The sequence below is a fragment of the Sebastes umbrosus genome, chromosome 21, assembly GCF_015220745.1.
Source record: "Sebastes umbrosus isolate fSebUmb1 chromosome 21, fSebUmb1.pri, whole genome shotgun sequence".
Lineage (NCBI taxonomy): Eukaryota > Metazoa > Chordata > Actinopteri > Perciformes > Sebastidae > Sebastes > Sebastes umbrosus.
In genome coordinates this window covers 1,023,696-1,036,599 of record NC_051289.1, presented here as the reverse complement: position 1 = coordinate 1,036,599, position 12,904 = coordinate 1,023,696, and the positions used below count along the sequence as shown (strand labels likewise).

Sequence of the window (12,904 nt, the reverse complement as noted above, 5' to 3'; positions counted from 1 at the left end):
CCATCACTATTCGTCTTACAGGTGGCTGGTGTCCAGGAGGTTTCAGTGTGTGTTTCTACCTTCTTGCTGGGCGGCTCCTCTCCGTCCTCCTCCACCGGACTCTGCCTCCTCTTGACGGATGGACGGCGGCGTTTGTTGGGGGAGGGGGGGCTGACGGGGAGCAGACCGCTGGCCGGGTCCTTTTCATGGATCTTCATATGTCTGAGAGAGACATGAAGGGTCAGGGGTCACGTTCAAACTACGAGCTGTTCCTTTAGCAGGTAAAGTGAGTGAGAAGGAGTAGACACAGGTCCACACTGAGGGGTTAACCTCTGACTACTAAACACTATAATAATAAAGATATATTAAACCACTGAGGGGTTAACCTCTGACTACTAAACACTATAATAATAAAGATATATTAAACCACTGAGGGGTTAATCACTCGATACTAAACACTATAATAATAAAGATATATTAAACCACTGAGGGGTTAACCTCTGACTACTAAACACTATAATAATAAAGATATATTAAATCAAGGTGATAGATAACTAGCTAGTTAGCTCGTGGCTATGTAGCTAGTCATTTGGTACAGAACTAAAAAGCTTTAGCTATAAAGCGTGAGCTAGCTGCTAGTGGAAAACATGTACTTGGGTTGGCTTGGGTGACGAAGGAGACATTTTATTTATGTACACCTGGTGGAGGAGGAAGAGGAGGAGGAGGAGGAGGAGGAAGAGGAGGAGGAGGAGGAGGAGGAAGAATAGGAGGAGGAGGAGGAGGAGGACGAGGAGTAGGAGGAGGAAGAGGAAGAGGAAGAGGAGTGGGAAGAAGAGGAGGAGGAGGAGGAGGAGGAGGAGGAGGAAGAGTAGGAGGAGGAGGAGGAGGAGGAGGAGGAAGAGTAGGAGGAGGAGGACGAGGAGTAGGAGGAGGAAGAGGAAGAGGAAGAGAAGGAGTGGGAAGAAGAGGAGGAGGAGGAGGAGGAGGAGGAAGAGTAGGAGGAGGAGGACGAGGAGTAGGAGGAGGAAGAGGAAGAGGAAGAGGAGGAGTGGGAAGAAGAGGAGGAGGAGGAGGGAGAAGAGGAAGAGGAGGAAGAGGAGGAGGAAGAGGAGGAGGAGGAGGAGGAGGAGGAGGAGGAGGAAGAGGAAGAGGATTGGGAGGAGGAAGACGAGGAGTAGGAGGAAGTGGGGGAGGACGACGATGAGGAGGAGGAGGAGGAGGAGGATGACAAGGACGACGATGAGGAGGAGGAGGAGGAGGAGGAGGAGGAAGTGGTGGAGGAGGAGGAGGAGGACTGGGAGGAGGAAGACGAGGAGTAGGAGGAAGTGGGGGAGGACGACGATGAGGAGGAGGAGGAGGAGGAGGAGGATGACAAGGACGACGATGAGGAGGAGGAGGAGGAGGAGGAGGAGGAAGAGGTGGAGGAGGAGGAGGAGGACTGGGAGGAGGAGGATGACGAGGACGAGGAGGAAGAGGAGGAGGACTAAGAGGAGGAAGAGGGTGAGGATTAGGAAGAGGACGAGGATGAGGAGGACGAGAAGGACGAGGATAAGGAGGAGGATGAGGAGGATGAAGAAGGAGGAGGAGGAGGAGGACTAAGAGGAGGAAGAAGCAAGGAAAGGAAAGGAGAGACGGAAGAGAGAATGAGGACAGGTAAGGAAAGGAGAGAGGACAGGAGAGGAAACAAGTAAAGGAAAGGAGGGGAGGAGAAAGGGAAGATCTAGGAGGTGAGGTGAGGGAGCAGGAGAGGAGGGATTAGATGTTATCTATTAATAGGACCCAACAGGCAGCAGGCTGGACGCCCATAAGAGGTCCTGACACAGTCAGCAGATCTGAGGCCAGCTGACGGGAAGTTGTTCATTAACCAATCAGGTCAGTGAAGGAGGAGGAGGAGGCGGGACAAGAGACAGAGAGCAAAGTCTTCTACTGTGACCCCCTGAACCGACCAATCAGAGAGCAGGAATCACGCCGAGTCAGCAGGGACGCAATCCTGCTGTGTGTGTGTGTGTGTGTGTGTGTGTGTGTGTCGCCAACAGCTGCTCAACTCAACATGTCAGTGTACATATAGACCACAATACTACAGTTTTATTGCAGTATATTGTATGTGACAGAGTGTTACAGTACCTGTAGTAGGTGTACAGGTAGTAGTACTAGTAGTAGTAGTTGTAGTAGTAGTAGTAGTAGTAGCAGTAGTAGTAGTAGTAGTAGTAGTAGCAGTAGTGGTAGTAGTAGCAGTAGTAGCAGTAGTAGTAGTAGTAGTAGTAGTAGTAGTAGTAGTAGCGGTAGCAGTAGTAGCAGTAGTAGTAGTAGTAGTAGTAGTAGTAGTAGTAGTAGCAATAAGAGTAGCACAAGTACAACAGTAGTGAGAGAGGAGTAACAGTAATAACGCAGTACTGTTTGTAGTTGCAGTAGTATTATTTCTAATTCTACTCTCAGTTGTAGTACTAGTACCAGTGACAGCAGCACTACGTGTAACAGCAGTAATATTATAGTAGTATTTTCATGACTGTAGTAACTTTTAGAAGTGAGCATGCACGAGAGATATACAAATATATTAAAAATACTACCACTAGTTTTATTTGTCGGGACTGTGTACTACAAATATTTATCTCACAGAAAGAGAAGAGAAGAAGTACTCTCTATCTGCAAAAAGTTCAAATACACTTCATCCTGACAGTAGTACTACTAGTAGTAGTAGTAGTAGTAGTAGTGTTGATACAAGCCGTGCAACTGCTGTATTACTATTCTTAGTAGTAGTAGCAATGAAAGTAGCAGTTTTATTGCAGTATATTGTATGTACTGGCAGTAGTAGTCACAGTAGTGCCAGTACTTGTAGTAGGTGTACTGATAGTAGTAGTAGTAGTAGTAGTAGTAGTAGTAGTAGTGATACAACCAGCAAGCATCTCAGAGAAAGAGAAGAGAAGAGGTACTTTCTATCTGTAAAAAGTTCAAAATACACTTAGATCTCAACAAAAGTAGTAGTAGTAGTAGTAGTAGTAGTATCAGTAGTAGTAGTATTGGTACAAGCAGCCCTGCAGCTGCAGCAGTATTATTATTATTACTATTATTAGTAATAACAGTAGTAGTAGTCTTTACTGTACTGTAGCAGTAGTACAATGGAGGAGTAGCAGCAGAAGTGGTAGTTATAGCAGTAATAATGTACTGGTACTGGTTGTAGTTGCAGTACTCTTTGTTGTAGTACTAGAAGCAGTGACAGCAGCACTGCTTGTAATAGTACTACTAGTAGTAGTATTGTCATGACTGGAGTAACTTTATCGGGACATCCCACACATCCCACTCTATGTGCAGCGGGTATTTAACACGAGTACTCTAGTAATATCCACAAACAAGTACTCCTGAGCTGGAGTACTACCTGCTGCAGGCACCCCCACAAATATATTCAAGAATATTCAACACAAAATAAACGATAAGAAGGCTTGAAACTACATTTGACCCCTTTATAAGACAGGAAATCCACTAATACTGCAGTCCCCAGTGGTACCAGTAGTAGTACTGACAGCAGTACTAACAGTAGTACTAACAGCAGTACTAACAGTAGTACTAACAGCAGTACTAACAGTAGTACTAACAGCAGTACTAACAGCAGTACTAACAGCAGTACTAACAGTAGTACTAACAGCAGTACTAACAGTAGTACTAACAGCAGTACTAACAGTAGTACTAACAGCAGTACTAACAGCAGTACTAACAGTAGTACTAACAGCAGTACTAACAGTAGTACTAACAGCAGTACTAACAGTAGTACCAGTGTGTCTGACCACCTGCAGTTCCTCCACATCACCACGGGGACGCCGTTGAGTCTCACTCCAGCACTTCTCCTCTTCCTCTCTGCTCGGCTCAAACATGCAAGCAGCCTCCGAGAGCCAATCGCGGCTCGGCACACCGCTGCCAGCCCATAATAGGCTAATGGGATGCCTCGCCATGGCAACCGGGCCCAACGGCCTCACAACAGAGCAGACGGGAGGGCCGAGCGAGGCCGGCTCATGTGATGCTGCTGCTCTCTGGTCCTCTCCATCTCCTGCTGCACTTTATTCTTCTCTCACTTTGACTCGTAAAAGTGAAAAATTAAACATCTCGACAGTTTTAAAGTTTTTAGTCGATAAGAAGACGATGTGATGATCAATACAGGGATGGAGTTTGTCCAGATTTAGACGTCTATTTTTATTTTAAGTCTCAGAAAAACTGGACAAAATATAACTAAAACAAAAAAGACTAGAAAGAACTGTGTAATTTGGTTTTAATAAAAGGGAATATTAATCTAAATATTAATTAAATATTAATTTATTATTGTAAAGTTTACTCTTCATATATGTTGAACAGATTTTTTGTTTCGCTGTGACTTTCTATGTTGCTTTAAGAATTAACTGAAATTAATGAGGTCTCTATTTTCCTTATGATTAGTGCCAAATCACATTCTTTGAATACTTTTTTGTGTTCAAATATTAAATGTTGTATCGGTGCACTTTTATTAATCTTTTTGTTCTGTCAAACTTTTAATTATGCTTTTAATCACAAGTGGACTTTTAGGCACACGACTGATCGTCTACTAAAAACAAAACAGACATATTTACCTGCTACTAATTAAGAGTTTTGTTTTTTGTCAAATTATATATCAGCAGATACAGTATTTGCTGATTGCAGATTTATTGGTATGTTGAACAAAAAATAATTAAATTGCCGAAGTTTGCAGTAATTTAGAAACAGTCTCCATCACATTGTTCGTCCATCAGAGAGCACTGACAAGTTTTTAAATTGTATTTATTTATTATATTTAATTTTTGTAATTTATCTTTTTCATTTAAAAATCTTTTTTTATTTTTTTGTTTCTTTTTTTTTTTATTTCTATTTATTTTTGGAAGTGTGTATTGACATTATGTTTGTTTATATGGAAATGGGGCAATGATGTTTTGTTAACAAAACAAAAACAACAAAAGTTTATTTTGTATTTTATTTTTAAATTGTATTTATTTATTTTATTTTAATTTATTTATTTATTTTTAAATTGTATTTTCTTTATTTATTTTTTTAAATGTAAAATTAAATATAGTAAAAATAGTATTTATTTAATTTGTATGTTTCCTTATTATTCTTATTATTTATTTTATCTATTTATTTTTGGAAGTGTATTCTTCCTATGTGTATTGACATTATGTTTGTTTATATAGAAAAGGAGCATTGTAACTAAATAATGTTTTGTTAACAAAACAAAAACAAAAGTTTATTTTGTATTTTATTTATATTTTATTTTTAAATTGTATTTATTTATTTTATTTTTATTTATTTATCTTTTTAATTTTAAAATATGATTTACTTATTTTTATTTATCTTTTATTTGATCTATTTATTTTTGGAAGTGTGTTCTTCCTATTTGTATTGACATTATGTTTGTTTATATGGAAAAGGAGCATGGCAAAGCAATAAGGTTTTATTAACAAAACAAAAACAACAAAAGTTTATATTTGATTTTATGTATCTATTTAAATCGTATTTATTTATTTAATTTTTTTATTCATTTATATTTTTAATTAAAAATGTTATTTATTATTTTGTTTTTTGTTTTTTATTTCATCTATTTCTTTTTTAGAAGTGTGTTCTTCCTATATTGACATTATTAGTTTGTTTATATAGAAAAGGAGTATGGCAATAAAATGATGTTTGATTATTAGCTTTTTTTTTTTTTTTTTTTTTTTTAAATTGTATTTATTTATTTTATTCTTTACTTCTTTTTTTATTTATTTATCTTTTGATTTTTAAAATGTTAATTATTTATTTTATTTCTTGATTTTATTTATTTTTTGATTTTATGTATTTATTTTTGGAAGTGTGTTCTTCCTATGTGTGTTCATGGAAATACAATAATGTTCTGTTATCTTGATGCTTCGCAATAAAAACATGTGAAACAACTTTAAATGTCCCCCTCAAAATTGAAGGGATCAATAATGTGTTTATGTTGAGTTTTCTACATTAACATCAGCTCATATATAATTATTGGCTTTCTTTAACCTCTCAGATATCAACATCTGTATCCGGCTCTCAGATCCAGCACTGGTTGAGCTGTTGTTGGGAGCTGTGTTCTGCTGGATTGAGAGCCCAAAGGGCCCAGAGAGACACTCTGTAGTCAGTGTTGACCTGTGGTAATAAGGCTGGGAATATGCACCGCCAATTTGTATTTAAAAAAGTTTATTTTTCTAAACTTTGAATAAAGTTGATGTTTGAATGGAAAAAGCATCATCGTCTCTCTGTGAGCACGTCTGACGCCTTCAGGCCTTTAAAACTCAGAAACCTGGAGGAACTGGTTTCATGTTTCAGGGATGCTGCGCTGCTTCTCCTCCTCTGTATGCAACACAAGTTTGGGGCCTTTTTTTAACTTTATTCTCTAAATTTGTCTTCTTAATTGGCAGCAAAACATTTCAGATTTTGCCAAACCAGGATGTAAATTCATCACACATGATTCTTTCCATCCATCGCCTACATCAAACTCTCATCTCCTCCCTTCCCCCTTCCCTCCCGTCTTTCTCTCCGCCTGTTTGAAGACGGTCGAGTAGGAAAATCTCTCGTTTCACATTTCAAAGGATCCTCTGCTGCAAAATGGATTCCTCGTCTCTCTCCCTCCTCCCTCTGCTTCTCGTTTCCACTCTCCATCCACACAGGCCTCCTCTTTATTTTCCTACAGCAGCATGTGGAGTGAACTCAGGCCAGAAAATAAAGCAGCTCTACAACTCTCCCTCCCTCTCGGTTTGTGTAGTTTGTTTTGTAAATTAGAACTAAATAATGATAATAAAAAAAAGGTGCCGTTTCTTTTCTTTTCTGTTTTATAAAATTCAGAAATCAGCATCCAGACCGCCGGCGGCCTGCAGGAGGCCTCGTTATTCCCCAGAGTGAGTTCTTTCAGCAGAGAGTCACGAAACCACGCCGCCAACTTTTAGTTTACAGTTAAAGGAAAGAGGCGAAACTCTGGTGCAGCTAGATGGCGCTGCGGTAGCGCTGCCACCATTTTGGACTGAAAACACCAACGAGTCCGTGGATGTATAAAGAGACGTCTGTAAATCAACTTCCTAGTAGGAACATTTCAATATCCCTCATTTAAATCATGAAGTCCTAAAAGTAGTAAAATGAACTAAGAGCTGAATCCAGAGTTATTTTCCTCCCTATAATGAACCGCACCGTCCGGCGCGCTCATATGACACATCGGGTTCTTCCAGCTTCCTGCTAGCTGTATGCGGCTGTAATAATGGATATTATCGGCTGTGATTCATCACTTTTATTATCTTATAGTTAGGGCTGTCAATCCATTAAAATATTGAATCGTGATTAATCACAAATTAATCACACATTTCTTTATCTGTTCTAAATGAACATTAAAGGGAGATTAGTCCAGTATTTAATCCTCTTATCAACATGGGAGTGGACAGATATGCTGCTTTATGTAAATGTATGTATATATTTATTATTGTAAATCAATTAACAACACAAAACAATGACAGATATTGTCCAGAAACCCTCACAGGTACTGCATTTAGCATAAACAATATGCTCCAATCATAACATGGCAAACTGCAGCCCAACAGGCAACAACAGCTGTCAGTGTGTCAGTGTGCTGACTTGACTATGACTTGCCCCAAACTGCATGTGATTATCATAAAGAGGGCATGTCTGTAAAGGGGAGACTCGTGGGTACCCATAGAACCCATTTACATTCACTGATCTGGAGGTCAGAGGTCAAGGGACCTCTTTGAAAGTGGACATGACAGTTTTTCCTCGACAAAATGTAGTGTAAGTTTGGAGCGTTATTTAGCCTCCTTCATGACCAGCTAGTATGACATGGTTGGTACCGATGGATTCATCAGGTTCTCTAGTTTCATATGACACCAGTATCTTTCACTCTCTTACTGCACGCACAAATTAGACGTTATTTCCTGCGAGGATTGAGTGGCACAGGAAATGACAAATTGCACTTTTTCGCCGCCACGCCACGGCAACGTCCTTCAATAAAAACTCAAGCTTTCGACAGCTTTTCATCACAAAGGTCTTTAGATCGTACCAACAACGTTTGAAGTTGATCGGGTTAAATCTGTGGGAGGAGTTTGTTAAAGCACAGCGCCTTGAAATGGTCAAAAAAAGACCTCAAATTCTAAATGGCGGACTTCCTGTTGGGTTTACGGTATACCTCCAAGATGCTTCTTTTTTTACGTCTCAACATGGTACATTCTGTGTACCTACCAAATTTCATACATGTAGGTGAAACTACTCAATAGGAGGCGCTATGGAACCATTGTGACAATGTGGTGTTGATGTTGCTGATGTTCATTTACCTCTCTAATGGGCAGGAAACAGGAGTTCTCACTACCAAACACAAACACCAATAATCAAGTAGAATGTCAGTGACATCCAACAGATTTCTGTCTGTCAGCCTACAGTCATTCCTTCCTGCCCACACCTCCTCATACCATCCCCATGACTGAGAGACGAGAGGGAGGCGCTCAGAACATTCCTCTTGTTGTCCCAAACACGCTGCCTGTTTCATTAAAACTCACAGCTCGTCATCACAGCTCAACCTCGCTGCTGTTCCATTATCAACCCCAAACAGAGTCAAATATTCTGCTTTTCATTAGAGCTGGGACGATCCACCTCTCTCCTGATTCAGTACCATCACCATACCTCGGTGCCGATTCCATATGGATTGTGATTTTTAAGTATTAAGATTCGATATTCTGATTTATTGTTAACTTGTTTACCTCTAGTCCATGAAGGGAACGAGCTGAATCATTCTCTTCTAGGGACTTTTACTTTGGAAAATCTCTAAATGAATCCAGTTAAAATGTTTGATTTCCAGCATGTCTGTAGTCAGAGACGTCCTGAAGTCAAATATATCAGGATCATTGTCAGGACGTATTTATTATCCAGGAACCCAGAAATATAAAAAATAAAGACATTCCCCTCACAGATTAGTGTTTTTAATTTATAATGTTTTATACTTCTGCTGAATATAATCCATCAATCTGATTTCCATAGATGTATTTTGTATATACAGTTCCCTTTGTTAACATCTTATTTTGAAAAGCGGACGTAGTCCCACGTGTCTACTTCCTCTAACTTCTCCAAGGTGGTCTCTAGCTCTCCCGTCAGCTCCGTTCTCTTTATCCATCCATGGTCAGCTCCATCGGGGCCGTTTCAATGCAGAGAACACAAATGTCAGTATCTGGGTGCTCTACAGTTGTAGCGTCGGCCCATTTGACCACGGAGACGAGAGCGACAGCCGGCTCCACCGCCACGTTACCGCCATACCATAACGTTTCCTGCTTACTTTATCGCATTTTTCAGTCATTTCTTCCAGAAATATTTCAGACATTTTTCAGATTTTTATTCAGACATATATCGGCCTTTTTTCTGACATATTTTGGGCCATATTTCGGACATACTTTGTAATTCTTTCTGCCTTTTTTCGAACATATTTCAGATATTTTTTTGAGATATTTCGGCTTTTTACAGGCTTTTTTCAGAATTATTTTCGGACACATTTTGTCCTTTAGAAGTTAGCATGCAGCTTTAGCTCTGCTCTGTGTAGCTCTGCTTTTCCTGTCAATGTGTGAAACCCAAAGTGTTTCCATCCTTTACTGGATGTGTAGTGTTTACCACACTGGATTTAACATGGGAGGGTGCAGGTCGTATCCACGACGACCCTCCAACGCTTTAGACTCTCTGAGGTTTGTTTTGGTTGACGGATACGTAACGGATATGACGTCACGTCACTCAGACTACCACAATAAAAGCGGTAACTTCCTTCTACCTCCACATAGACTCAGATGAAGCAGATATATCCATTCTGACATTAAAGAATCTACTTAGAAATCATAAAAAGAAGAAAAATCACAATACATAGGTGAATGGATTTTTTTCCATGTTTCTGTTGGATCTCTCCTCTGATTGGTCGAATTATGTCTGTTTTGAACATGCAAGGTCATCTACACCCATCAGAGGTCAACGAAGGTCGGACATGAATTAATATGTTACACTCAAAGACACACACACACACACACACACACACACACACACACACACACACACACACACACACATGCTGCTGCAGGGACCGCTGAGTCTAATGGTGGAGGCTGGGCTTCACTGAGAAATGACTGGGAGGGGTTCTCTGTCTGTGTGTGTGTGTGTGTGTGTGTGTGTGTGTGTGTGTGTGGGGGCGATGGATGGTTTAAAGTCATCTTCCCACTTCCTGTGTAACTGCCCCAGTTTGTGCTCCCATCATGGTTGACTGGGGACCGGGTTAAACACTAACTTCCTGGGTTGTGTGTGTGTGTGTGTGTGTGTGTGTGTGTGTGTGTGTACCTGTGCATGTTGCCGTTGGTGGTGAAGGTCTGTCCACAGACGTTACACTTGTAGGGTCTCTCCCCGCTGTGGACCAGCATGTGTCGGTCCAGCGACGAGGCCGAGCTCAGGCACTTCCCACAGATGCTGCAGGAATGGTCCGTCGCTCCGGCGTCGGCGTTGTGCTGCAGACAGGAAGTACATTCCTGTTCTCAACAAGCTAGTATGACATGGTCGGTACCGATGGATTCATCGGGTTTACTGGTTTCATATGATACCAGTATCTTCACTCTGGCTTTAAAACTGAGCCGCTACAACCTCTAAAAAAATGATTGTGTTAGAGAAATTTAAAATAATTTGCGTTAACGCTTAACGTTATTATCATGTGAACTTTGAGCACTGGTACATATAAATGACATTTATAGTGAAATGAAATGTTCATTATGAAGCAGCAACGCTATCGGTGTGAACACCACACGCGTGAGAGACACAGCAGCTCAGCGAGGTCGCCGCCACGCGCTGCTCAGGTGTCCTGCGTGGTCCAGCTGCTACACCAACTACTAGTAAGAGAGTATAACACTTCACATTTACTTAGTAATATAGTGGGAACAAAATCACATTTTATGCCTGAAATGTCAAAAATGTTGGGCACCCTGGACTTCTTACCCCCAAAAGGCACAACTAGACCACACTGTCAACCATCACACCCAATTTGAAGTTCCTAAGTTAATAGTTTTCAAACATTTTTCGGACTTTTTTTTCAGACATTTTTTCAGACATTTAGATTTTGACTTTTTTCTGATTTTTTTTGGACAATTTTCTAATTTACGAAACAACTAATGGGCACCCACCCTAGTAGTTCAGGGAGTACTAACCTGTCTGATGTGCATTGTGAGCGAGTGTTGTGTTTGACAGTCCTTGTCACACAGCGGACAGATAAAAGCTGAGCTGTCGTCTTTGGTGTCCTGAAAGAAAATAATACACACACAGTTACACTTAAACATCATATATCATTTATATATATATATATATATATATATACAAACACATATTTATATAGTGTACACATGTTAATGAGCCTCGCTGTGTCACTGGGTGTGGATTAATCCGCCGTTGGAAATAGTCCCAAACAAATGAACTACTTGTAAACTAGATATTTACATCGTCAGTAGGAACCAATGAGCCGAGACACACAGACAGGAAGTCAGACGGAGTTGAGGGACGGACTAACGTGTTGTTGGTTTGGGTCATTTTGTTGACAATAAGCAGCCTGAGAGACTCATTAGCACACACACACACACAACACACACACACACACCACACACACACAAACACACAAACACACACACACACAAACACACACACACACACACACACACACACACACACACACACACCACACACACACACACACACACACACACACACACACACACACACACACACACACACACACACACACACACACACACACACACACACAGAGGGAAGCAGCACTTCCTCTTTTCCTGTTTCAGCCACAGGAAGTGATGATGCGGCATGGAATGCAGCAGTGCATGATGGGAGATGAGAGAGGAGAGATGTACCACAATGATGAGGCAAGAATGAGGAGAGGAGAGGAGACAAGGAAAGAAACAAGGAGAGGAAGACAAGGAGAGGAGACGTGTAGAGGAGATGAGGAGAGGAGACAAGGAAAGAAACAAGGAGAGGAGATGAGTGGAGAGGAAACAAGGTGAGTAGACAAGGAAAGAAGACAAGGAGAGGAGAAAAAAGGAAAGGAAAGGAGAGGAGAGAATTAGAGACAAGGAAAGAAACAAGGAGAGAAGACAAGGAGAGGAGACAAAGAGGATATGAGGAGAGGAGACAAGGACAAGAAACAAGGAGAGGAGATGAAAGGAGAGGAATCAAGGAGAGGAATCTAGGAGAGTGATGCGTCTCGTGTGTTTGGAATCACCAGAAGAAGAAGAAGAAGAGGATGATGAGTGTGAGACTGAACAGACGATTAGGTGTGTGTGTGTGCGTGCGCGTGCGTGCGTACCTGGGTGCGTCGTGCGTTGCGGCTGGGCGGGGCTCTCATGGCCGCCGTGAGCGACTTGGTAGGGGAGGGGCTTCGGGCAGAGAAGAAGAAAGTGTCAGGCATCGGCGTGGCAACATCAGTTTACACATCGCCGTTACTTCATTCATAAAAACACAAACGCCGGTATGTAGTCACCTCGGGGAGTGCCCGGCGGACGAGTTGGCTGAGGTGACTCCACTCGCTCCTTCGCCATCTCCTCCGCCGTTGATGGTCCCTGCTGCTGACATCACCGCTGACATCATGGCGTTGATGGAGGACAGGTCTCCTCCTCCTTCAGCTCCCATGATTCCTCCTCCTCGATCGCCGTTCTGTAGCTTTTCTCCTCCGCTCGCTGCCTCCTCCATCACTCCGTTGATCGCTACATCGTCAAATTTGAGGTTGTAAATAAACTCTTGGGCTAAAATTAGTCAAACTTTGAATGAGGTTTGGTGCGTACGGTACCTTTGAGGTTATTGTGCGTTTTCTCCTCCGTTAGATCCGACTCCTCCTCGTTTATCTCTTCTCGTT

At 41.4% G+C, this 12,904-nt stretch overlaps 2 protein-coding genes across 5 annotated transcripts in view; both read right to left on the bottom strand.

Moving 5' to 3' along the window:
- The window catches only part of LOC119480982 (NACHT, LRR and PYD domains-containing protein 12-like), a 705,305-nt gene that overhangs the window by 58,315 nt on the left and 634,086 nt on the right, over positions 1–12,904 (bottom strand). The gene's annotated exons all lie outside the window — the stretch shown is intronic.
- Positions 1–12,904, bottom strand: part of rreb1a (ras responsive element binding protein 1a) — a 73,268-nt gene that overhangs the window by 13,915 nt on the left and 46,449 nt on the right. For all 4 annotated transcript variants that reach the window (XM_037757648.1, XM_037757649.1, XM_037757647.1 and 1 more), the window contains 6 exons: positions 12,839–12,904; positions 12,533–12,755; positions 12,359–12,428; positions 11,196–11,285; positions 10,342–10,505; positions 60–201 (listed from right to left, as the gene is read on the bottom strand). The exon at positions 12,839–12,904 is cut by the window's right edge. In XM_037757648.1, the coding sequence (XP_037613576.1) occupies positions 60–201; positions 10,342–10,505; positions 11,196–11,285; positions 12,359–12,428; positions 12,533–12,755; positions 12,839–12,904 (755 nt within the window). The remainder of the gene's footprint in view (positions 1–59; positions 202–10,341; positions 10,506–11,195; positions 11,286–12,358; positions 12,429–12,532; positions 12,756–12,838) is intronic.